Source organism: Tachyglossus aculeatus, chromosome X4 (genome assembly GCF_015852505.1).
Source record: "Tachyglossus aculeatus isolate mTacAcu1 chromosome X4, mTacAcu1.pri, whole genome shotgun sequence".
Lineage (NCBI taxonomy): Eukaryota > Metazoa > Chordata > Mammalia > Monotremata > Tachyglossidae > Tachyglossus > Tachyglossus aculeatus.
Window position 1 is genome coordinate 55,063,216 of NC_052098.1, and position 22,683 is coordinate 55,085,898.

General features: G+C 47.1%; 1 protein-coding gene and 1 non-coding gene across 3 annotated transcripts; one reads left to right on the forward strand and one right to left on the reverse strand.

The window, feature by feature from the left end:
• Positions 1-231: 231 nt before the first annotated feature.
• PGAP4 (post-GPI attachment to proteins GalNAc transferase 4) lies at positions 232-21,809 on the forward strand. Of its 2 annotated transcripts, XM_038769814.1 has the most exons (4): positions 232-280; positions 3,417-3,539; positions 14,432-14,677; positions 20,443-21,809. In XM_038769814.1, the coding sequence occupies exon 4, from the start codon at positions 20,538-20,540 to the stop codon at positions 21,723-21,725; it is 1,188 nt and encodes a 395-aa protein (XP_038625742.1). In that variant the 5' UTR covers positions 232-280; positions 3,417-3,539; positions 14,432-14,677; positions 20,443-20,537; the 3' UTR covers positions 21,726-21,809. The 2 variants fall into 2 exon arrangements, with proteins under 2 accessions (XP_038625742.1, XP_038625743.1); XM_038769815.1 differs by lacking the exon at positions 14,432-14,677 and having other exon boundaries at positions 238-280.
• Positions 5,994-6,131, reverse strand: LOC119948522. Its single transcript, XR_005456913.1, has one exon. It is a non-coding gene; the product is annotated as a small nucleolar RNA SNORA7 (small nucleolar RNA).
• Positions 21,810-22,683: the final 874 nt, after the last annotated feature.

Sequence of the window (22,683 nt, forward strand, 5' to 3'; positions counted from 1 at the left end):
CTGAGAAGGGCTCAAAAGTTCCCTTTTCCCTGCTGGGCGGGGAAGCTGCAGACCCACCTCCTGGCCCCTAATTGGCTCCTGCTGATGTAGTGTTCTCTGGCCATTGGTCGGCGGAACTGTCCTTCCGACTGCGGCTCGGTGATTTCTGGGAAATGTAGTCCTCGCTTGGGGGGCGGGGACCAGGGTGGCAGATATCGGCCGGCCTCTGTTTCCAAGGAAACGAGGGCCCAGCAGCTCCAGGAGACCTGGCGAGAAACGAGGGTGTCCAGACCTTCCCAAGGTAGAGGACTCTGTAGAGCTTGTATTTGCTAATAATAATAATAATAATGATGGCATTTGCTAAGCGCTTACTATATGCAAAGCACTGTTCTAAGCGCTGGGGGTGGGGGTACAAGGTGATCAGGTTGTCCCACGTGGGGCTCAGTCTTCATCCCCATTTTACAGATGAGGGGACTGAGGCTCAGAGAAATTAAGTGACTTGCCCGAGGCGGAGCCGGGATTAGAACCCATGACCTCTGACTCCCAAGCCCGGGCTCATTCTACTGAGCCACGCTGCTTCTCTAAGTCACGCTCATTTCCAAGCATCTGGACTGCTGGTGTTACATGACCCGGATTAGAAGCAAAAAATGCTCGGGCCCAGATTGGCCTGGATTTTAGATTTGATGAATGAACGCCTCAAGTTACAGAGAGGCCGACTGGCTCCCCTTGTCCTTAGAAGGTGGCGCTACTGGTGGTGGTTCACCTACCGACGTGTGGGGGACTGAAAAGAGAAGCAGCGTGGAAAGAACACAGGCTTGGGAGTCAGAGGACCCGGATTCTAATCCCAGCTCTGCCACCTATCTGCTGTGTGACCTTAGGCAAGTCACTATGCTTCTCTATGCCTCAGTTACTTCATCTGTAAAATGGGGATTCAGGCTGTGAGCCCCACGTGGGACAGGGACTGTGTCCAACCTGATTAGCTCGCAGCTACCCCAGTGCTTAGTACAGTGCCTGGCACATAGGAAGCAGTGTGGTCTAGTGGATAGAGCGCGGGTCTGGAAGTCAGAAGGATCTGGGGTCTAATCCTTGCTCCGCCACTTGCCTGCTGTGTCACTTAACTTCTCTGGGTCTCACTCAGCTCATCTGTCAAATGGGGATTAAGACTCTGAGCCCTATGGGGATTCGGGACTGCGTCCAACCTGATTAACTTGTACCTACCCCAGTGCTTAGTACAGTCCCTGATACGTAGTCAATGCTTCACAAATAGCACAAAAAAGATGCTTAACAAATACCACAATTATTATTATCGTCATTGAAAAAACCAGTGTGGGAATCACAGTCCCAGTCACACAACGTGCACACAAATAGTATCTCTTCTGCTCACGTGTTTGTTGTTTGCTGTGCCTGGTGCTGTTTTCTTGTTTCATGATTCTCCCTGCTTAAAATTAACCCCTCCTTTTTTGAATTGCAGGCTACCAAATTGGTCTGTGTTTCATTTCTCTCCCAACTTTTAGCCGTGGTGCTGAATTGAGGTTATGCTTTACTGCTTCCTCGGGACATTTCCCCTACAGCAGTCCACTGCTATGTTGCTATGTTACAACACAGCCTCTCTGAATAGAGCATACGAGAAAAACGGATGACACTAGGGTAGCCAAACTTCTACTGTATGGTGAGCTGAAATGGCACCAACAAAAGCTTTATGTGAAAGCTTTTATGAGAAACAGACACTGTTGGAAATTTTAGGTATAAGTGCCCAGGTCTCTTATCCCCTTTTTTCTAGAGGAGGAAAGTGAAATACAGAGAGGTTCAGTGATTTGCCCAAGATCACACAGCTGGCAAGTGGGACGGTTCGGTCTAAAATTCATGTCTCCCAACTCCCAGACTTATCCTCTTTCCACTAGGCCATGCTGCCTTAGATGCATGTATTATAGCAGTACTTTTCTTTAATGTGGGGTTCATGAACATGACCCCCATATTATTGGAGAACTAATTGTATCCATACTTGGTGTATACTTAACGTTGACAGTGGGAGGCATCAATGTGGGACATCTTGTCTACCTTTAATTCTCCATTTAAAAAAAAAATGATAGTATTTGTTAACCACTTACTATGTGCCAGGCACTGCTGTAAGCACTGGGGTAGATATGAGCTAATCAGGTTGGACACAGTCCATGTCCCACATGGGCCTCACAGTCTTAAGCCCCATTTTACAGATGAGGTAATTGAGACATCGAGACAATCGTGGTAATTGAGGTAATTGAGACAATCGTGACTTGCCCGAGGTCACACAGCAGACAAGAGGCAGAGCGGGAATTAGAACCCAGGTCCTTTTGACCCCCAGGCCCATGCACTATCCACTAGGCCATGCTGCGTCTCCATTTGGAATGTCCCTTGTCCAGGGTCTCCCAAAATGTAAAATAAATCCAGCATTTTAAAAGGTTAGATTTGAGGACAGCTTTCATACGATTTTTTTTAATGTCCTCTTCGTAGGTGCCTACTTCGGCTTAACTGGAGTACTTTACGTTGTCAAGAGGGGAGGTGTGGGGGGGATGGCATGTGGAGAGAATAGAATGGTAGAAGCAGCAAATTGAGAAATCAGAATCGGCCTTTCCCAATAGAAACATTAGCCAAAGCTGCTGAAACCTTGTCAGCAGGACATCAGTCTTATCATTCCTAAACGAACATGTAACTAGGAAAGAAAACTCAGTCTCTTCTATGAGAAATGGCAGATGATAATGGTCAGGGTCATCACTAGGCAAAAAAAAGGAACAACCAAACACCCTGGGTGAGCCAAAGATTGGTGGCGGGGAGAGAGGTTTGGGAACAGAAACTTCTTTACTTCACTACCATTCTCCTAATTGGCCTCAAGTGGCTCCGTGCCTCATCGGAGCTCAAAGCAAGTAAGAAGTCCCTCAGGGTCAAACACGACCCAGAGAGCCCCACAAGGGCACCAGCCATCCAACGCCCTTTGTTTTGGCACATCAGTCATTCATCCTGGTTACCATCTCCTGAGTTTGCCTTGGTGATGACCGTGATGATACTGAACAGTCTCCGGACTTCAATCTGGGAGAACTACTGCCTGTACAGTAAACCCTGATTTTTTTCCACAGTAGGGATTTTTGTGTTTCTGCTTTTCATTCCAACACAAAAGGCCACTCCTTACTGAATATGGGGATCATAAATTTGCATTCAGTGTATACAGCATCAAACACTAATATATATGTATAAATTTGTATTCCATTCAATTTACTCATTAAGGCACTAGAAAACAATCCACTGGACTTGAATGATGATGGGCATGCAGTTCCAAACACTGACTAAAACAGGCTCTCAAAGGAAACATTGCTGTGGTTACTATGGTGGTCCCCAGAGGAAAACTAGGTGCTTTTCCCCTCCTCATCACAACGGGCTCAATATCCTTTCTTCCTTACATTCAGATTCTCCACCTGGCACCACTCTCACCCAATATTTCAACCACATTCAAGCCAGCTCAGCGGGAGAAAAAGCCAGGGAAGGAAGAGACAGGTGGAAACAGAGGCAAAAGAAAAGATGGGACACAGGTGAGAGACAGGTGAAAACAGAGAGAGAGCTCTCTCTTTTCCTTACTGGCACCCCCACCTTTCAAACTTCCCCCTTTTTCTCTCCACAGCCTCCCTCTCCTTCACCATCACTCAACGCACCTTTTCTTTCTAAGGTCCTCAGTGGCACTTGACAGTCCAGAACCTGGGTTGCACGTAACACACACACACACACACGCCTACACATGTCGGCACTTGACATCATTTTTGCAGGAGTCTACTACCCATTTCGGCCCAAAGTGACTGGAAACTAGAGCATTCTTCCAACGAGCCCTGACTTCCACCCCTTCCCTGCCCCCAGTTGCTCCAGAACCATTGCATTTCCGCTCCCTGGTCTGTGTGAACTCAGGCACTGTGTCTGAGCCACAAAACTTGGCAGCAGGAACCAGGGAGGCCAGGGGCTGAAAGTAAATATCCATAAAGCAGCAGAGTGGCGTGGGCTAGTGGGAAAAGCATGGGTCTGGCAGTCAGAGGACCTGGGTTCTAATCTCAGCTCTGCCACTTGCCTGCTGTGTGACCTTGGGTCAGTCGCTTAACGTCTCTGTGCCTCAATTCCATTATCTACAAAATGGGGATTCAGTCATATTCCCTCCTACTTAGACTGGGAGCCCCACACGGGACAAGGACTGCGTCCAGCCTGATTATCGTGTATCTCCCCCGGCACTTAGTACAGTGCTTGGCATGTAGTAATTTCTTAACAAATATCGTAGTTATTATGGCTGTTATAAAAGCATCTGGTACCATATTGGTACCAGACGGGGGGAGACCAGCTGAAATCCAGGCCATCCATCGCAACTTCAGCACTTAGAACAGTGCTTGGCACATGGTAAGTGCTTAACAAATACCATCATTATTATTGTTATTGAAACCAGACAAGTGGCCACTCTTCACATGACATCACATGCACTATGTCAGGCCCGCAGCATAACCTGTCCTGCCCCATTATGGGTGGAAGTCCACCTAAAGCCTCCGAAGCCTAGAACGTTTCTCTGGGGGCTTCCTGGCCTTAACATTTCTCTTCCAAGTCCCTGGAGGCACGAGAGACAGCTTGGCGCTTGAGATGAAGCTACCATACATAGGTGTCCGGTGTCGTGTCTGTACCAGACAGAAGACAGACAGGTCAGCTAAAAACTGGACTGTCTGGTATAAAACCAGATGAGTGGTTGCTCTGGGCTCTAGGAGAGGGTTAAGGGTCAAGGGTCAACAAAGCAGTGTGACCTAGCAGATAGAGCACAGGCCTGGGAGTCAGAAGGACCTGGGTTCTAATCCTGGCTCCACCAGTTGTCTGCTGCGTGACCTTGGGCAAGTCACTTCACTTCTCTGGACCTCAGTTCCCTCGTCTGTAAAATAGGGACTAAGACTGGGCACCCAATGTGGCACAAGGACTGTGTCCAATCCAGTTAGCTTGTATCTACCTCCAAGCTTAGTACAGTGCCTGTAGTAAACACTTAGCAAATGCCATTAATAACAAAAGAAGAAAAAATGACCTTGTTCTTCCGAACCCCTTCCTCCTCCTGCCACTGCCATGACAACCACCACTTGCTCTCCCCACATTCTACCCGAGTCCAGCCCCAGGAGGAGGTGACCACCAATAGAGAGGTCTTGTCTTGCCATAGGACTCCATTGACACATCAATCAGTCAATCAATCAATTGTATTTATTGAGCGCTTACTGTGTGCAGAGCACTGTACTAAGCGCTTGGGAAGTACAAGTTGGCAACATATAGAGACAGTCCCTACCCAACAGTGTGCTCACAGTCTAGAAGGGGGAGACAGAAACAAAACCAAACATATTAACAAAATAAAATAAATAGAATAGATATGTACAAGTAAAATAAATAGAGTAATAAATATGTACAAACATATATACATATATACAGGTGCTGTGGGGAAGGGAAGGAGGTAAGATGCGGGGGATGGAGGGGGGAGGAGGGGGAGAGGAAAGACAGGGCTCAGTCTGGGAAGGCCTCCTGGAGGAGATGAGCTCTCAGTAGGGCCTTGAAGGGGGGAAGAGAGCTAGCTTGGTGGATGGGCAGAGGGAGGGCATTCCAGGCCAGGGGGATGATGTGGGCCGGGGGTCGACGGCGGGACAGGCGAGAACAAGGCACGGTGAGGAGATTAGCGGCAGAGGAGGGGAGGGTGCGGGCTGGGCTGTAGAAGGAGAGAAGGGAGGTGAGGTAGGAGGGGGCAAGGTGATGGAGAGCCTTGAAGCCGAGGGTGAGGAGTTTCTGCCTGATGCGCAGATTAATTGATAGCCACTGGGGATCTCCCCCAGAACACTCCACTTCACTCTGCAATCATTCTGGTAGTGTGCCCATAGAATTTTCTTGGTGAAAACACAGAAGTGGTTTACCGAAGCCTTGTTCCGCGCAATAAATTTGAGTCTCCGCCCTTGACCCTCTCCTTTGCCACTGCTGCCCAGCACAGTTGAGTTTTGACTTGTAGCAGCTTGCCTTCCACTCACTAGCCACTGGCCAAACTAGGGATGGAATGGGTAGGCCTCTGTTTGACTCTCCCTCCCATAGCTGAGATTGGTAGAGTACTGGCAACTCTCCAGGTGCGATCCTGAGAGGGCAACAAGAGAAGTAGCTGGGGTGATAATAATAATAATTATTATGGTATTCGTTAAGTGCTTACTATGTGCCAAGCACTGTACTAAGCCCTGGGGGGGGGGGGGGGTGTCCAGTGGTGGTTCCAGGAGCAGCAGGACGCCTGAATCAATCAATCCATCAATGGTATTTATTGAGTGCTTACTTTGGGAGAGCATGGTACTAAGCGCTTCGAAGAGTACAATACAGCCGATTAAGCAGGCATATTTCCTGCCCATAAGGAGCTTACAGTCTAGAGAAGGAACCCAGGAGCTTTGGAGATGTAGAAGAAATGCATCAGTTAAAGAATAGATACAGAAATAGAATACCCAGGAGGCCTTCCCAGACTGAGCCCCCTTTTTCCTCTCCTCCTCCCCATCTCCCCGCCCTACCTCCTTCCCCTCCTCACAGCACCTGTATATATGTTTGTTCAGATTTATTACTCTATTTTACTTGTACATATTTACTGTTCTATTTATTTTGTTAATGATGTGCATCTAGTTTTATTTCTATTTATTCTGATGACTTGACACCTGTCCACATGTTTTGTTTTGTTGTCTGTCTCCCCCTTCTAGCCTGTGAGCCCATTGATGGGTAGGGACTGTCTCTATATGTTGCCAATTTGTACTTCCCAAGCACTTAGTATAATGCTCTGCACACAGTAAGCACTCAATAAATACGATTGAATGAATGAATGAATGAATAATAATTGTGGTATTTGTTAAGAGCACCATACTAAGCACTGGGGTAGACACAAGGTAATTAGGTTCAACACGGTCCCTCTCCCACACAGGGCTGACAGTCTAAGAAGGTTGGAGGGAGAACAGGTTTCGAATCCCCATTTACACGTGGAAACCGAGGCACAGAGAAGTTCAGTGACTTGCCCAAAGTTATACACAGTGACACAGCCAGGCTGAAAATCCAGCTCTCCTAATTCCCAGGCCCAAGTTCTTTCCACTAGGCCTCGAATAAGGTGGGGGAGAGCCAGAGGGAGCTGGGAAGTTCAGAGAAACTCAAGCTGTGGAAACCAGGGAAGGTTGGGCTAGGAAGAGGGAGCGGGGCTTCTTCCATGACAAACTGCAAAAAACAGAGACTTAAATGACAGTTACTTTGAGAAGAAGTGATTTCTGCCAGGTGGGTGCTTTTCCTGGTTGAGGGGAAAGGTGGGAATTTGGGGCGGCAGGAGGGCGGAGATGATCACACCGTTGCTGTCCAAGTATGGTGGTACAGGGGAGTCACTGGACAGAGGAAGTGGAGCCTTTTTCCTAGCCCAACAGATGGGTGAGATTAGGTAAGTGAGGAGGCTGGAATTTTGCAAGAGTTGTTCCTGTTTTGCCTGGTGTAAAATATAGAGTTACAAGGAGAGTTATTTGGTTTTACAAAGTCTAAAAGCTTCTTCTGTTCCCCAGTGGAAGCTTTTGCAGAAACCAAATTTAAATTGTAAATCCTTACAGACCAGAGCAAAGGAATGAGCCCTGTTGGCAACAGTTACCAGACTGAAAAGTCACATCCAGCGTGGCTCAGTGGAACGAGCACGGGTTTTGGAGTCAGAGGTCATGGGTTCAAATCCCTGCTCCGCCAATTGTCAGCTGTGTGACTTTGGGCAAGTCACTTAACTTCTCTGTGCCTCAGTTACCTCATCTGTAAAATGGGGATTAAGACTGTGAGCCCCCCATGGGACAACCTGATCACCTTGTAACCCCCCCAGAGCTTAGAACAGTGCTTTGCACATAGTAAGCGCTTAATAAATGCCATTATTATTATCCAATCAGTAAATCTTCCCTAGTCAGTCTTTTTTTTTTCAACAGATGTCTATCTTGCCCTGTGCAGACTTGTTGAACATGTCCACTGTCTCCATGGAATACAGTGATAAATATGACCCAGCACGGTAGACCCTCAGTAAAAGTTTTTCAGCTTCTTCTTCATCATCAATCAGTCGTATTTACCGAGTGCGTACTGTACACAGAGCACTGTACTAAACGCTTGGGAAAGTACAATATGACAGAATTGGTGGACATATTCCCTGCCCACAAGGAGTTTATAGTCTAGAAGGGGAGACAGACATTAAATTAGGGATATGTACATGAGCACTGGGTGGCTGAAGATGGAGTGGATAAAGTGTAGAGATCCAAGTGCCAGGGCAACACAGAAGAAAGAGGGAGTAGAGGAAATAAAGGCTTAGTCAGGGAAAGCTTTTGGGGGAAGATGGGATTTTAATAAAGCTTTGAAGGTGGGGAGAGTGATCGTCGGTTGGCTATGTAGGAGGAAGGAGGGCGTTCCAGGCCAAAAGCAGGACATGGGTGAGGAGTCTGAAGGCGAGATAGACAAATTTGAGGTAGTAGACAAGACTTTATTCAGCATTCACAGGAGGAAAAAAAAGGAATCTGATGAACTAATTGACTCAAATTTAGCTGGTAACTTACAGATTCTTCCTGAAACACTCACACTTCTTAATGCTGTACACAAGTAATTGTTCCTCCCTTATAGAGACTGGCTTTAGATTAGAAACTGAGTAGTTAACTTGTTAGCCCGTCACTTGGTCCTGTTTGTAATTAGCAGTCTCCAATAGAATTACTGGCAGTAGACTGTGTGGTTGGTGGTTTTAAACACTTTGCTTTTTCTTCCTAACAATCAATCAGTGGTATTTATTAAGCACTTACTGTGTGCATAGCACTGTACTAAGCACTTGGGCGAGTATGATACAGTTGGTCAACACAATCTGTAAAATGGGGACTGTTCTCCCTCCTACTTAAGACTGTGAACCCCATGTGGGACAGGGACGTGGCCAATCTGATTAAATTAGTAGTAACAGAATTGGTATTATTATTATTGTTGCTGTTATTGTCATTATTACTACAGATTTCCTGGGTACACACACACATGTATACACATACTGCTATACACTAGTTAACACTCTTAATTGGTTCCAAAGGCATATACCAGTTGGCTCCTAGATAATAATGATAATAATGGTATTTGTTAAGCTTTTACTATGTGCCGAGCACTGTTGATGATGATGATGGCATTTATTAAGCACTTACTATGTGCAAAGCACTGTTCTAAGTGGTGGGGAGGTTACAAGGTGACCAGGTTGTCCCACAGGGTGCTTACGGTCTTAATCCCCATTTTACAGATGAGGTAATTGAGGCACAGAGAAGTTAAGTGACTTGCCCAAAGTCACACAGCAGACAGTTGGCGGAGCTGGGATTTGAACCCATGACCTCTGACTCCAAAGCCCAGGATCTTTCCGCTGCTTCACGCTGTTCTAAGCACTGGGATAGATACAGGGTAAGCAGGTTGTCCCACGTGGGGCTCACAGTCTTAATCCCTATGTTAGAGAGGAGGTAACTAAAGCACAGAGAAGTTGACTGACTTTCCCAAAATCACACAGCACACAAGTGGCTGAATTGGGATTAGACTCCAGTTCCTCTGACTCCCAAACCCGTGCTCTTTCCACTAAACCACAGCTCGAAGTGTGGGGCATTACAAGTAGGTTCCTAGTTGTCTCCTCCTAATTCCATTGATCAATATTTGTTAGTCCAAGTATCCTTTGTTGCTGCCCTATCGTTGAAAAATAATTTATAACCGGGATTAGGAAACCTGGAAAGGAGCAGCAAATTTGTAAATGAGAAATGGAGGGGATTATTTAAGTTGCTGCAACTCTTGGTGTGTAGAGGAATAAAAGGGACTGTAATTTTAATTTGATATTTTTATTATTAATCCCTCAATGGTAGAGTACAGCTCAACAGAGTAAGCAGACATGATTCCCAGACTAAACCCCTCTTTTCCTCTGCTCTCCCTCCCCTCCCCTCCCCATTGCTCCGACTCGCTCGCTTTTGTCTACCCCCCTCCGCCCCACAGCACTTATGTATATGTGTACATCTTTATAATTATATTTATTTTATTAATGATGTGCATATATCTATAATTCTATTTATTTATAATGATGCTACTGATGCCTGTTTGTTTTGATGTCTGTCTCCCCCCTTCTAGACTGTGAGCCCGTTGTGGGCAGGGATTGTCTCTATTTGTTGCTGAATTGAATTTCCCAAGCGCTTAGTACAGTGCTCTGCACACAGTAAGCGCTCAATAAATACGGTCAAATGAATGAATGAAGGATTTAATCCCCATTTTGCACATGAGGAACCTGAGGCTCAGAGAAGTTGACTGACTTTCCCAAAATCACACAGCAAACAAGTGGCTGAATTGGGATTAGACTCCAGTTCCTCTGACTCCCAGGCCCAGGCTCTTTCCTGTGATTTCATAATTCATATTGCCATTCGAAGAGCTGCTGTATCACCTTTCTCCCTTGGCACAAATTATTTTTTGAAAAAAAGGATTGAAATGAAATAGATCTTCCTGCAGCCACCAAAAATGGAGGTTGGATCTTTAGAACATTTTGGAACTGAAAAGTTGGTTCTATGTCTTATTTTGTCTTGTACAGACATACTACAAAGAACATTGTGACACCTTAGAACACCTAATTCACCAGGCTATTGGGAATATTCTTCATATATAATTAGGTGATACATTGGTACTAAAAAACCCTACAAGACTGTTTTTTTTTTAAAAAAAAACACTTTACAAAAGTTTTCACTGGCCCTTTTGGTTCTGACCAGTAGCATACTGGGATGGTTCATCTGAGTACAAAAAGTTTAAGAAACCTGAAAAAGGAGAATGTAGCCAACTCTAAATTTTCCACAATAACTGGGTCAGGACTAGTATTGATAATTGAAATCTACAGCAAATACAAAAAAGAAAACCTTCATTGTCATTTCATTGTGGGCAGGGAGTGTGTCTTTTATATTGTTATTTTGTACTCTCCCAAACGCTTAGTACAGTGCCCTGCACATAGTAAGCACTCAATAAATACAATTGACTGATTGATTTGTTTTGATTTCCCCCATCAAACTTTCTATCTGGATTGAAAACAAGAAGCAAAGCAAACCAAAGTCTTTGAGTTTCACTTCCTTTCTCTGCCCTTAAATTGAAGAGCTAATCAAGAGTCAAAATTTCAAAAGGCAGACCAGAGCAGCAGGAAAGATAACCCTGGATAATCCACAGAGAGAACAGTCAATAAGTGGCTGTACCAGAACAATGGATAGTATTTTCATTTTTCATTAACGTTCTTACCCATGGACTGATGTCATTTATGCTCAGCACAATTTCTGTAATGATTTCTGCCTGAGCTAATTAGCATGGTTGAGTTTATCTCTGTAAAGTACTTTAAGTCCTTTGGATAAAAAGCAAAAAAGAAATGCAATGTGTAGCAGTCACGTATTTTCTGAAAATACCATTCCACACAAATGTTGTTAGGAAAAAAAAATCCTTTAAACTCCTACCTCCATATGGCCTCTTGTTACACCATTTTAAAATGTGAAGCAAGGACCTACAAATTGAGATAGTACTAATCTCAACAGGCTATGTGTGTTGAGCAAGGCAGATCCTGCAGCTGATATACCAATCCTTTTAATCACATGTGGACTCACAAGATCAGCTTTTAAAATAGTATTTCTGGTCATGAGAGGTAGATCGATCTTGAGGTTGAAGCACTGAAAGAGGCAACAAACTGTAGTAGTTAGAACATTGGGTTGAAGTTGAGAGTTATGAGCCTTTCAGTCAGTCCATCATTGATATTTATGGAGCGTTTACTGTGTGCAGCATACTGTACTAAGTGCTTGGGAGAGTCCAATATAACAGAGTTGGTAGACATGGTTCCTGCCCACCGCAAGCTTACAGTCTAGAGGAGGAGACAGACAATATAGACAAATGAATTATAGATATGTACATAAGTGGTGGTGGGGCTTAAGGTGGGGTAAATAAAGGGTACAAATCCAAGCACAAGGGTGTTGCTGATGGGAGAAGGAGTAGGGGAAATGAGAGCTTAGGGAAAGCCTCTTAGAGGAGATGTGCTTTTAATAAGTCTTTGAAGATGGGGAGAGTGATAGTCTATCCGGTATAAAGGGGTAGGAAGTTCCAGGCCAGAGGCAGGACTTGGGCGAGGGGTTGGCTACCAGGTAGACGAGATTGAGGTACAATGAGTAGGTCGGGTGATAGAGTGAAGTGAATGTGCTGAGTTGTAAGAAATCAACATGATAGGAGGGGGCAAGGATATTGAGTGATTTAAAAGGGTTTCTGTTTGATGCAGTGGTGGATGGGCAACCACTGGAGGTTCTTGAGGAGTGGGGAAACCTGGACTGAATGGTTTTGTAGAAAAATGATCTGGGCAGCAGACTGAAGTGTGGACTAAAGTGGGGAGAGACTGGAGGCAGGGAGGTCAGCAAAGAAGCTGATGCAGTAGTCAAGGCAGGATAAAATAAGTGCTTGGATCAACGTGGTAGCAGTTTGGATGGAGAGGAAAGGGTGGATTTTAGCAATGTTGTGAAGGTAGAACCGACAGGATTTGATGACAGATTGAATATGGGGGTTGAATCAGAGAGAAGAGTCAAGGACAATGCCAAGAATATGGGCTTGTGAGACTGGGAGGATGGTGGTGCTGTCTACAGTAATGGGAAAGTCAGGGGGAGGACAGGGTTTGGATGGGAAGTTGAGGAGTTCTATTTTGGACATACTAAGTTTGAGGTGTCGGTTGGACATCCAAGTAGAGAGGTCCTGAAGGCAGGAGGAAATGAGAGACTGCAGAGAAGGAGAGGGCTCAGGCTTGGAGAGGGAGATTTGGGAATCATCTGCACAGTGATGGTAGTTGAAGCCATGGGAACAAATGAGTTCTTCAAGGGAGGCGGGGGGAGATGAAGAATAGTACAGTGTTCTGCACTCACTAAACACTTCTAGACTGTTAGCCCGTTGTTGGGTAGGGACCGTCTCTATATGTTGCCAACTTGTACTTCCCAAGCGCTTAGTACAGTGCTCTGCACACAGTAAGTGCTCAATGAATACGGTTGAACAAATGAATGAATAAATACGACTGATTGAGTGGGGTGATATGGGCAGGGAATGTCCCACTAATTCCATTGTATTTTTACTCTCCCGAGCGCTCAGTATAATGCTCTGTGCACAGTAAGCACTCAATAAACACCACTGATCTATAGGTGTGCCCATTGATGGCCGGCATTAAAGTGAAAGTGAGAAGCCACCAGCTCTGAGGACGACTTTAAATTGAGTTGGCACCGTTCATGGAATTTCAAGATGCTTATTAGAGTGAGGTTTCAGAACTGATGGGGCCAGACTTATGGGAAGGCTGTGTCAGAACGCTGGTTTGGTTAAGAGAAGCAGCGTGGCTCAGTGGAAAGAGCATGGGCTTGGGAGTCAGAGGTCATGGGTTCTAATCCCGCCTCTGCCGCTTGTCAGCTGTGTGACTTTGGACAGGTCACTTAACTTCTCTGTGCCTCAGTTACCTCATCTATAAAATGGAGGTTAAGACCGTGAGCCCCACGTGGGACAACCTGATCACCTTGTAATAATAATAATAATGTTGGTATTTGTTAAGCGCTTACTATGTGCCAAGCACTGTTCTAAGCGCTGGGGTAGATACAAGGTAATCAGATTGTCCCACGTGGGGCTCACAGTCTTCATCCCCATTTTACAGATGAGGGAAATGGGGCTCAGAGAAGTTAAATGACTTGCCCAAGGTCACACAGCTGATAAGTGGCGTTGCCGGGATTTGAACCCACGACCTCTGACTCCAAAGCCCGGGCTCTTTCCACTGAGCCACGCTGCATCCGCCTTAAAACAGTGCTTGGCACATAGTAAGCGCTTAACAAATGCCATCATTATTATTATTATTATTAACCCTAAAAAGCAAAAGCAGTTGCTCTGCACACAGCTCGTTGCGGAGGGGAGAGGGATGCGTCTATTCTCTTGTTACACTGCACCCTCCCGAGCGCTTAGTACAGTGCTCCGCCCATAGTAATTGCTCAATAAATACGACTGCTTAGAGGCAGGACCGTTTCGTAGGGGAGAGTAGTAATAATGGTATTTGTTAAGCGCTTCCTATGTGCCAAGCACTGTTCTAAGCGCTGGAGAGAAGAAACAGTGGCGAACGAACGTGTCCTAAATTGACCAACGTGGAGACGGAAGAGACGCAGATAAAGCGAAAAAAGAAAAAAAAAAGGTGCCTCTGACAAAATTAAGGTGTTCCCCTCCCCGCCCGCATACGCCACGCGAAAGTACGCAAGCACAAGTTGGGGTAGCTATTCCCAGCCGCGAAACCGTTACTCGGGCAGGTTGAGATTAAAAGCAGAAAAAGCCGACCCCCAGCTCGGCTGTAGCCCTTTCCTCCCTCGGGGCTTTTGGACGCGGGAGCTTTTCTTGGTTTTTCCGTCTCCAGCCCGGTCGGAGGTCGGGGAGCTGGCTGCTGGGGTCACATGACCCGGTGGCATCGCCCCGCTTTGAAGTCCCACCCTCTTCTCTGCGCTGGAGCCTGGAGAGCCAAGGGAAGAGCCCTAGCCAGCACAAACCACAGCAGAAATCCCCCTGCCTTTCGGAATCGAGGAGCAATTGAGGCAAAGGAGAAAGCCGCGGGGGTTGCGGGAGTTGGGAATTTTGGAGTCGAAGTCTTTGCTGCCTTATAAAGGTGAGACCGGGGAAGGAGATGCCATTTATAGGCTTGCCGGAGGGACCGGAGGGGGTGTGGGGGCTAGAAAGTTAGCCGTGGCCAAGACCTCCTTCGGCCTTTTCTCCCAAAGAAAACTCAGTCGAGATGTTGTCGAATTCTAACCTGCGGGGACCTGTGAATTCAAGGCAGAAGAGGGAGGCCCCTTTAATTAGCCAGCGGGTCCTACCGGTTGGAAGGACAGTAAAAGTGAGTGGTACGGAAAATCGAAGAAAATGGGGAGGGTGTGTAGGTCGGTTCTGTGGGAATTGGCTATGAGAAATTTCCAGGTGAGAGTAGCAGGGGCTGGGGAAGAGGAAATTGAAGGAGGCCGGGGGTAGATAAAGAAGTCAGTTTGGGGAAAAGATCATGCATGGCTCCTTTCTGAATTGTTTGAAAGTTTCTTCTAGAGGTTAAAGCCAGGAGCCCCCTTGGCTCCATGGGCTCTACCGAGGCCCGAATTAGGCAGTGGTACACCCAGGCAGGACACTTCCGTGTTATATTACTGAGGGGAGGGGTGGCGCTACTTTGGGTGCAGTAATCACCCAAATCACTTCGCAAGGGCCTTCTACTTCAGGGAGTTCCACATGGAATTTTTCCCCAGGCCCCAAAGAAGGGTTGGAACCCTGGCAACACCCAGGCCCATGCCTGTCCCATGCCTTAGGGCCGACCCTGGGTTCTACAGATAGGTTTCTTCACCCCATTTCAGTCAAGGAAAAGTGGATTGTTCCATCAAAGTGCAACTTATGCGAAATCGTTTTGCTTTTGATCTCGGAAGTGACATGGGCTGATGACGGAAGTATGTGATTGGGAGTCGGGAGACCTAGGTTTAGTCCCAGTGCTGCCAGTGGCCTGCAGTTTGTACCGGGGCAAGTCACTTAACTGCTTTGGGCCTGCTTCCTCAACTGGAAAAAGGGGCTAATACTATCTGCCTCTCCGCACCTCAGGGATCTTATGAAAATGAATGTGATAATTGAAGGGAAAACACTTCAAAAAATAAAAGTGCTAATTAGCAATACAAGATTTTTCAGGCCAGAGTCACTGCCAAGCATTCTGGGAGATTTGTGTTTCAGGCCTCTCTAGCTCTTTTCCCACATCATCATCAGTAGTATTGAGTGATTACTAGGTACAAAGCACTGTACTAAGCACTTGAGAGAGTACAACAGAGTTGGCAGGCATAGATTGTACTAATGGCTCTCTCCTCCCGCCCCCCTCCCCCTGAAATGTACTAGTACTTCATTTAGATATCTCTGAGGGGAAATAGGCCACAGAAGATGTTTGATACATGTCACTATTCAGCAGCAGAAGAACAAATACCTAACCCTGGGAAAGGAGGTTTTATAATGAGTTGCCCTGCCCTTGCCAAGAGTTATTTAGTAAAGAAATGCCTCTCCCTCCTCCCTCCAGTCTCCCAGGCAGGTTTGGACCCAGAAGTTTACAACTGTGGTGTTTTTGAGGGAAGAAAAAAAAATCAACTAGCTCTTGGCTCCAATCTAGACCTGCTGCTAAATTATGGCATTATCTTCCAGGCAGACTCAGACCCTCACGTAGCCACCATGATTCTGAAACAGTTATGAAGCAGATGGTGCTGAGGGGGAGGAGAAAGGGGAAAGGATAGAAACCTGATGATCACTTCAAGATTAGGGTAGGCCTTCTCCTGTGACAGAGGCTTGTACTGTGAAAGGGCAAGCTGCTGCCTCTGATCTAATATTCTTCCCTCCTGAGTGCAGATGAGGATTCAAAGTGCATGAAATGAATACATACGCCTGTGGAAATATTCAGTAAAACCTCACTAATTCCCATCCCCCTAATCGAGAGGCTGAAAGCCGGTCTCACCTCCGCAACATTGTCAAGATCCACCCTTTCCTCTCCATCCAAACTGCTACCCTGCTCGTTCAAGCTCTCATCCTATCCCGTCTGGATTACTGTATCAGCCTCCTCTCCAATCTCCCATCGTCCTGTCTCTCCCCACTTCAATCCATACTTCACGCCGCTGCCCGGATTGTCTTTGTCCAGCAACACTCTGGGCATGTTATTCTCCTCCTCAAAAATCTCCAGTGGCTACCAATCAACCTACGCATCAGGCAAAAACTCCTCACCCTCGGCTTCAAGGCTCTCCATCACCTCGCCCCTTCCTACCTCACCTCCCTTCTCTCCTTCTACAGCCCAGCCCGCACCCTCTGCTCCTCTGCTGCTAATCTCCTCTGCTGCTAATCTCCTCGCCATGCCTCGTACTCACCTGCACATACTCTGCACATAGTAAGCGCTCAATAAATACGATTGATTGATAAATACGATTGATTGATCACCTGTCCCGCCGTCGACCCCCGGCCCACGTCATCCCCCTGGCCTGGAATGCCCTCCCTCCCCACATCTGCCAAGCTAGCTCTTTTCCTCCCTTCAAGGCCCTACTGAGAGCTCACCTCCTCCAGGAGGCCTTCCCAGACTGAGCCCCCTCCTTCCTCTCCTCCTCCTCCCCCTCCCCCGCCTTACCTCCTTACCCTCCCCACAGCACCTGTATATATGTATATATGTTTGTACGTATTTATTACTCTATTTTATTTGTACATATTTATTCTATTTATTTTGTTAATATGTTTTGTTTTGTTCTCTGTCTCCCCCTTCTAGACTGTGAGCCCACTGTTGGGTGGGGACTGTCTCTATATGTTGCCAACTTGTACTTCCCAAGCCCTTAGTACAGTGCTCTGCACACAGTAAGCACTCAATAAATACGATTGAATGAATGAATGAATGAATGGTCACTTGTTTTTGTACTTTTGCCCTTTCTAATCTACACACTAGAGGGCAGGTGTTGAGCTAAAGAGGAAAGTGCTGGAAATACGCTTTGCTGAAGTCAGTCAATCGATTGTACTTATTGAGTGCTTACTGTGTGCAGAGCACTGTATTAAGCGCTGGGGAGAGTACAGTATAACAATAATTATGGTATTCATTAAGTGCTTATTGTGTGCCAAGCACTGTATTAAGCACTGGGATGGTTACAAGCAAATCGGGTTGGACACGGCCCCTGGCCTACGTGGGGCTCACAGTCTCGATCCCCATTTTCCAGATGAGGTAACTGAGGCCCAGAGAAGTTAAATGACTTGCCCAAGGTCACACAGCAGACAAGTGGCACATTCCCTGCCCACAATGAGTCTAGGGGGGAGAAGAAATCCTAAATTAAGTTGCAAAGGGCTGAGGCACTTGGGAAAGAAACACAGAGCTTTCCAGCCGCCTTATGAGGTTTAAAGAAAAAATCAGGGAAAGTGCAAAAAACATGTCTAGGAACTCTTATATTGTACCCTCCCAGGCACTTAGTACAGTGCCCTGCACATGGTAAGCCCTCAATATGATTGATTAATTGAGAGGGAGACTCTGTAACACTGCACTCTGTGATCCCACTAGGGATGGAATCTATCGAAAATAGACTCTTTTCCTGTTGCCTGGACAGGATTTAGGACAAAAATAAAAATGCTTTCCACTTCCATTAACCCTTGTGCCTCCTCCAGTCTTTCTTGTTGTAACTTTTAATATTCCAGGCACTTTGCCAGTCTATACTCCTTGCACCCTGATTGTTATCCAGTGCAATACAGCCAGGCCAAGCCTGCCTCCAGCACAGCACACACAGACAGAGAGACTCATGCCACTGTTGTAAAACTGAATTAAAATACTATTTTCAACTCTGCCTGGATTCCCCTTTCTCCCTCTAATCCAAATGAATGAGCTTTTTCTGAATCTGTGTGTTTGATGTGTTCCTCGTCCCAAAAGGTGAGAGTACCTTCAGGGATTGTGCAAATTCATCTGGGCAAAGCAAACCTAAATTAAAGCATGAAACACTCCCTGACATTGTCTAAAATATTCAGTTTTACTCCCAATCAGATGAATTGCTTCCCATGATATTATAAAGCCCCTGTGGGGCAAGGGTGGTGTACAGTGTAATATGGTGCCAGATAAACCTTCTCTTGACTTAAATTCATTAAGATCATCACACAAACTGGTCTACTGGCTGCATTAAGCAAAATTTAACTGCGCCTTTGATTTCGCGGGCTGCTGGCAGATGCTAAGTGCTAAACTCAGTATTTCTCCACATCCCTTTAATCTAGCTTTCCAAAAGCAGCCTTTTGCTCTGAAGGAGCTCAACACTTGGTAACAGTTGTCCTTAGGGGAGACAGTTATTATTCATCAACTCTGTTCGGTAACTTCTTCCCTCAGGCCTTTGGGTTTTTTTTTCCCTCCCTAGGAGAAATGAATAGTAATACTGCCGATCATAAAACTTGGTACCTGTTAAGCGCTTACTATGTGTCAAGCACTCTTCTAAGCACTAGGGTGGATACAAGACAATTGAGTTGGACATAAGTCCCTGTCCCACCTGGGGCTCATAGTCTGAGGGAGGAGGAAGCCCCTTTTCCCTTAGCAGCATCAATGGGCTTTATGAAGATTGTCCAGATTGCCCACGCAGCAGCCTAAGGGGAAGGTAGAAATCAGGGACTGTTCCCCTAAAATGCCGGGGTTGGGTTCTTGGAAAACTGTGACTTTAGCCCTCACAGTGTCCAAGGTTTGTGCCCATGTGCACAAGCCATTTCTCCCAACATTGCAGCATCCCACATCCAAACAGGCTCAGGTTTTCAGACAAATATGTCCTGTAATTCTCTAACAGTATTCTACTCCCTCTCCCTTCTTCATTGCCCTTGCAGTTGGACCTGTACCCTTTAAGCACCTGATATTCCCGACCCGCAGCCCCACAGCACTTACATGCGTGTCCATAATTTATATTAATGTCTGTCTCCTCCTCTAGACTGTAAGCTCCTTGTGGGCAGGGAACTTGTCTGCCAACTCTGTTGTATCATACTCCCCCAAGGGCTTAGTAATAATAATAATAGTGATGGTCTTTGTTAAGAGCTTACTATGTCCCAAGCACTGTTCTAAGTGCTGGGATAGATACAAGGTTATCAGGTTGTCCCACGTGAGGTAACCAAGGCACAAAGAAGTTAAGTGACTTGTCCAAAGTCACACAGCTGACAAGTGGCGGAGCTGGGATTAGAACGCACAACCACTGACTCCCAAGTCCATGCTCTTTCCACTAAACCACACTGTTTCTCTACTGTGCTCTGCTCACAGTGAATGCTCAATAGATACCATTGATTGATGAGCCAAAGTGCGTAGTGAAAATACGCATTCTGGTAGAACTGGGTGTATAGAAGAATCCGAGCAAGGAACACATTTGGGAGACTTGCCTAAGACCCAAAACCCAGGTTTTACCAACAGCTATAGTCTGAAAATATTTTTCAGCCAACAAAGGGATTTCCCAACCTGAACAAAAACTTTGCAAATATTTCCACTTAATGCCAGGGAGAAGCCTCATTGACTTGGAATACTGTACCCATTCTGTGGGCCACATTTTCCTGTTTTTGTTCACTTCTTGACTACGCCTTTTCTTTTACACCTTAACCTAGTTTTCTTTCCTCCTGTGTCCGGACTGACTTTGCTGCCACAAACCATCTTTGTTTTCACGGCAGGGTCCGTGTTTCGAACACGCGATCCATCATAGGTCACTGAACAACTAGAGAGAAGCCTTTGCCAAACAGGGATCGCTTGGCCCAGAATTCATTCTTTCATCTATTTGTTTGTTCGTGAGTTCAGTCCCGATGCTCCGATTTCAGTCTGCATTTTTGAAGTACTTGTCAACTTTTCAACTTTTTGTCAACTTATCCCCCTCCCCTCTCTTCCCTTGCTCTGCTCCCTCCTTCCAGGGTCGAACTTGGCTCGCCGGGCTACAGAGCCAACAGCAGGGAGATGCTTGAGCTTAGGCCATGAGCATGACCCAGCCGCCTCTCCTTCAGCGGTCATGCGCCCCCGAGGGTGGCTCCGCTTATCCTGGTCGAGCCTCTCCATCCAGCTCTTCCTCCTGAGCGTAGTTACATTTGGCTTGCTGGCCCCACTGGCCTGCCACCGACTCCTCTATTCCTACTTCTTTCTGCGCCAGTGGCACCTAGATCGTATGAGCCAGGAGTTCCTGCAGCAGAACCTAGAGGAAGGCCAGGCCGCCCTCCACTACTTCGAAGAGCTGCGGGCCACTAACGGGTCTCCGTCCTGGACCGGACCGCCTGTGCCCCGGCCCTGGCTTGTGATCACGATCATCACCGTGGACAGGCAGCCCGGCTTCCACTACGTTCTCCAGGTGGCGTCTCGGTTCCATCGCCTCCTCCGGCGCTGCGGCCCCCGTTGCTGGGGCTACCAGCTCTTGCTGTGCAATGTGGAACGCGACCCCGACCGCCACCGGGATGCCAAACTGCTAGCCAACTTCTTCCCCTTGGCCAGCCGCTTTGAGGAAGCTGGGGAGGGCTCCCCGGATGCCCCTCCCGTGAACCAGTTCGAGAAGGAGAAGCAGGATTACGCCTACTGCCTGGAGAAATCCCTGCAGACCTACAACCCGGAACACATCCTCCTGGTGGAAGACGACGCCATCCCCGACGAAGAGATCTTCCCTGTCCTGCATCACTTTCTGGGAGTGCGCTTCTCTGAGTCGCAGCTTGCCGATACTCTCTACCTGAAGCTCTACCACCCCGAGAGGCTTCAGCACTACATCAACCCTGAGCCCATGAGGATTCTGGAGTGGTTCGGGGTGGGGATGTTTCTGGGGCCTCTGCTGAGTTGGGCGTACATCCGGCTCGCCGGCCGCCCGGGGCCAAGCTGGCCCGTCGTCCTCTTCTTCGCCATGTTCAGCATGGGGCTGGTGGAGCTCGTAGGCCGGCACTACCTACTGGAGTTGCGCCGGCTGACTCCTGCCCTGTACAACGTCATGCCTGTTACCGAGTGCTGCACCCCTGCCATGCTTTTCTCAGCTCCTTCGGCCCACCGGGTCCTGAGCTACCTGGCTGAACTGCACTGCCGTGGAGGCTTTGCCAAGGACACAGCGCTCTACTCGTTGCTGCGGGGGAAGGGCGAGAGAGCCTTTGTGGTGGAGCCCAATCTAGTGAAGCATGTTGGAATGTACTCTAGCCTCAGGTCAAACTTTCACCCGACTTTACTCTGACCGGGCTGAGAGTGCCTTTCCAGTTAGGAGGAGGTGTTACATTTGGCACTTTAAGGTGAAGCACAATCATTCACGGCCATTTGTCTTATGGGATTCGGGGTGGGGGGGTGGGGGGGCCTGCAGTGGAGAACTTTCCCCGGGCTCGCTCCATGGAGCAGTGAGGTGATTCAAGGGCGTCCCTGTGGTTCAGTCCATTTATTTATTTTTTTAGGCCAAACAGCCGAGCTGCCTCACCCGAATCCCGTCTAGTGAAACCTGCTGATTACACTGGTGGTTGCAGTGACCACACGCTCTCTCTCTCTCTCTCTCTCTCTGTAACAGGATGTTGCACCACCAGAAGCAATTTGTTCTCTGCTGTGTAACAGTCCACCACAACTAAGAAGCGGCATAGCCTAGTGGAAAGAGCACGGGCCTTGGAGTCAGAAGGACCTAGGTTGCAACCCCTGCTCTGCCACTTGTCTGCTGTGTGGCCTTGGGCAAGTCACTTCACTTCTCTGTGCCACAGTTACCTCATCTGTAAAATGGAGATTGTCTATGAGCCCCATGTGGGACATGGACCGTGTCCAACCTGATTAGCTTGTTTCTACTCTAGTGCTTAGTACAGTGCCTGGCATGTAGTAAGCGCTTAACAAATACCATAAAAAAAACTGAGTCCCTGTCAAAGTGGTATAATATTAATAGCAATTGTGGTATTTGTTAAGTGCTTACTGTGGGCCAAATACTGCCCTAGGCTGAGGTAAATACAAAATCATCAGGTTGGACCCAGTCCTTGTCCCTAATAGTGCCATGGTCTAAATTAAGAGGGAGAACGGGAATTGAACCCCCATTTTGCAGATGAGGAAACTGAGGCACAGAGCAGTTAAGTAATATGCCCGAGGTCACACAGCAGGCAGAGTAGCAGAACAGGGCTGCCTGCAGGGCTCTGAAAGAAGAGTTTTGTGAAAGACCTGATCCTCCA

What these genes read in the sequence shown, in the direction of transcription:
- PGAP4 (XM_038769814.1), top strand. Translation starts at nt 20,538, where the DNA reads ATGCGCCCCCGAGGGTGGCTCCGCTTATCCTGGTCGAGCCTCTCCATC.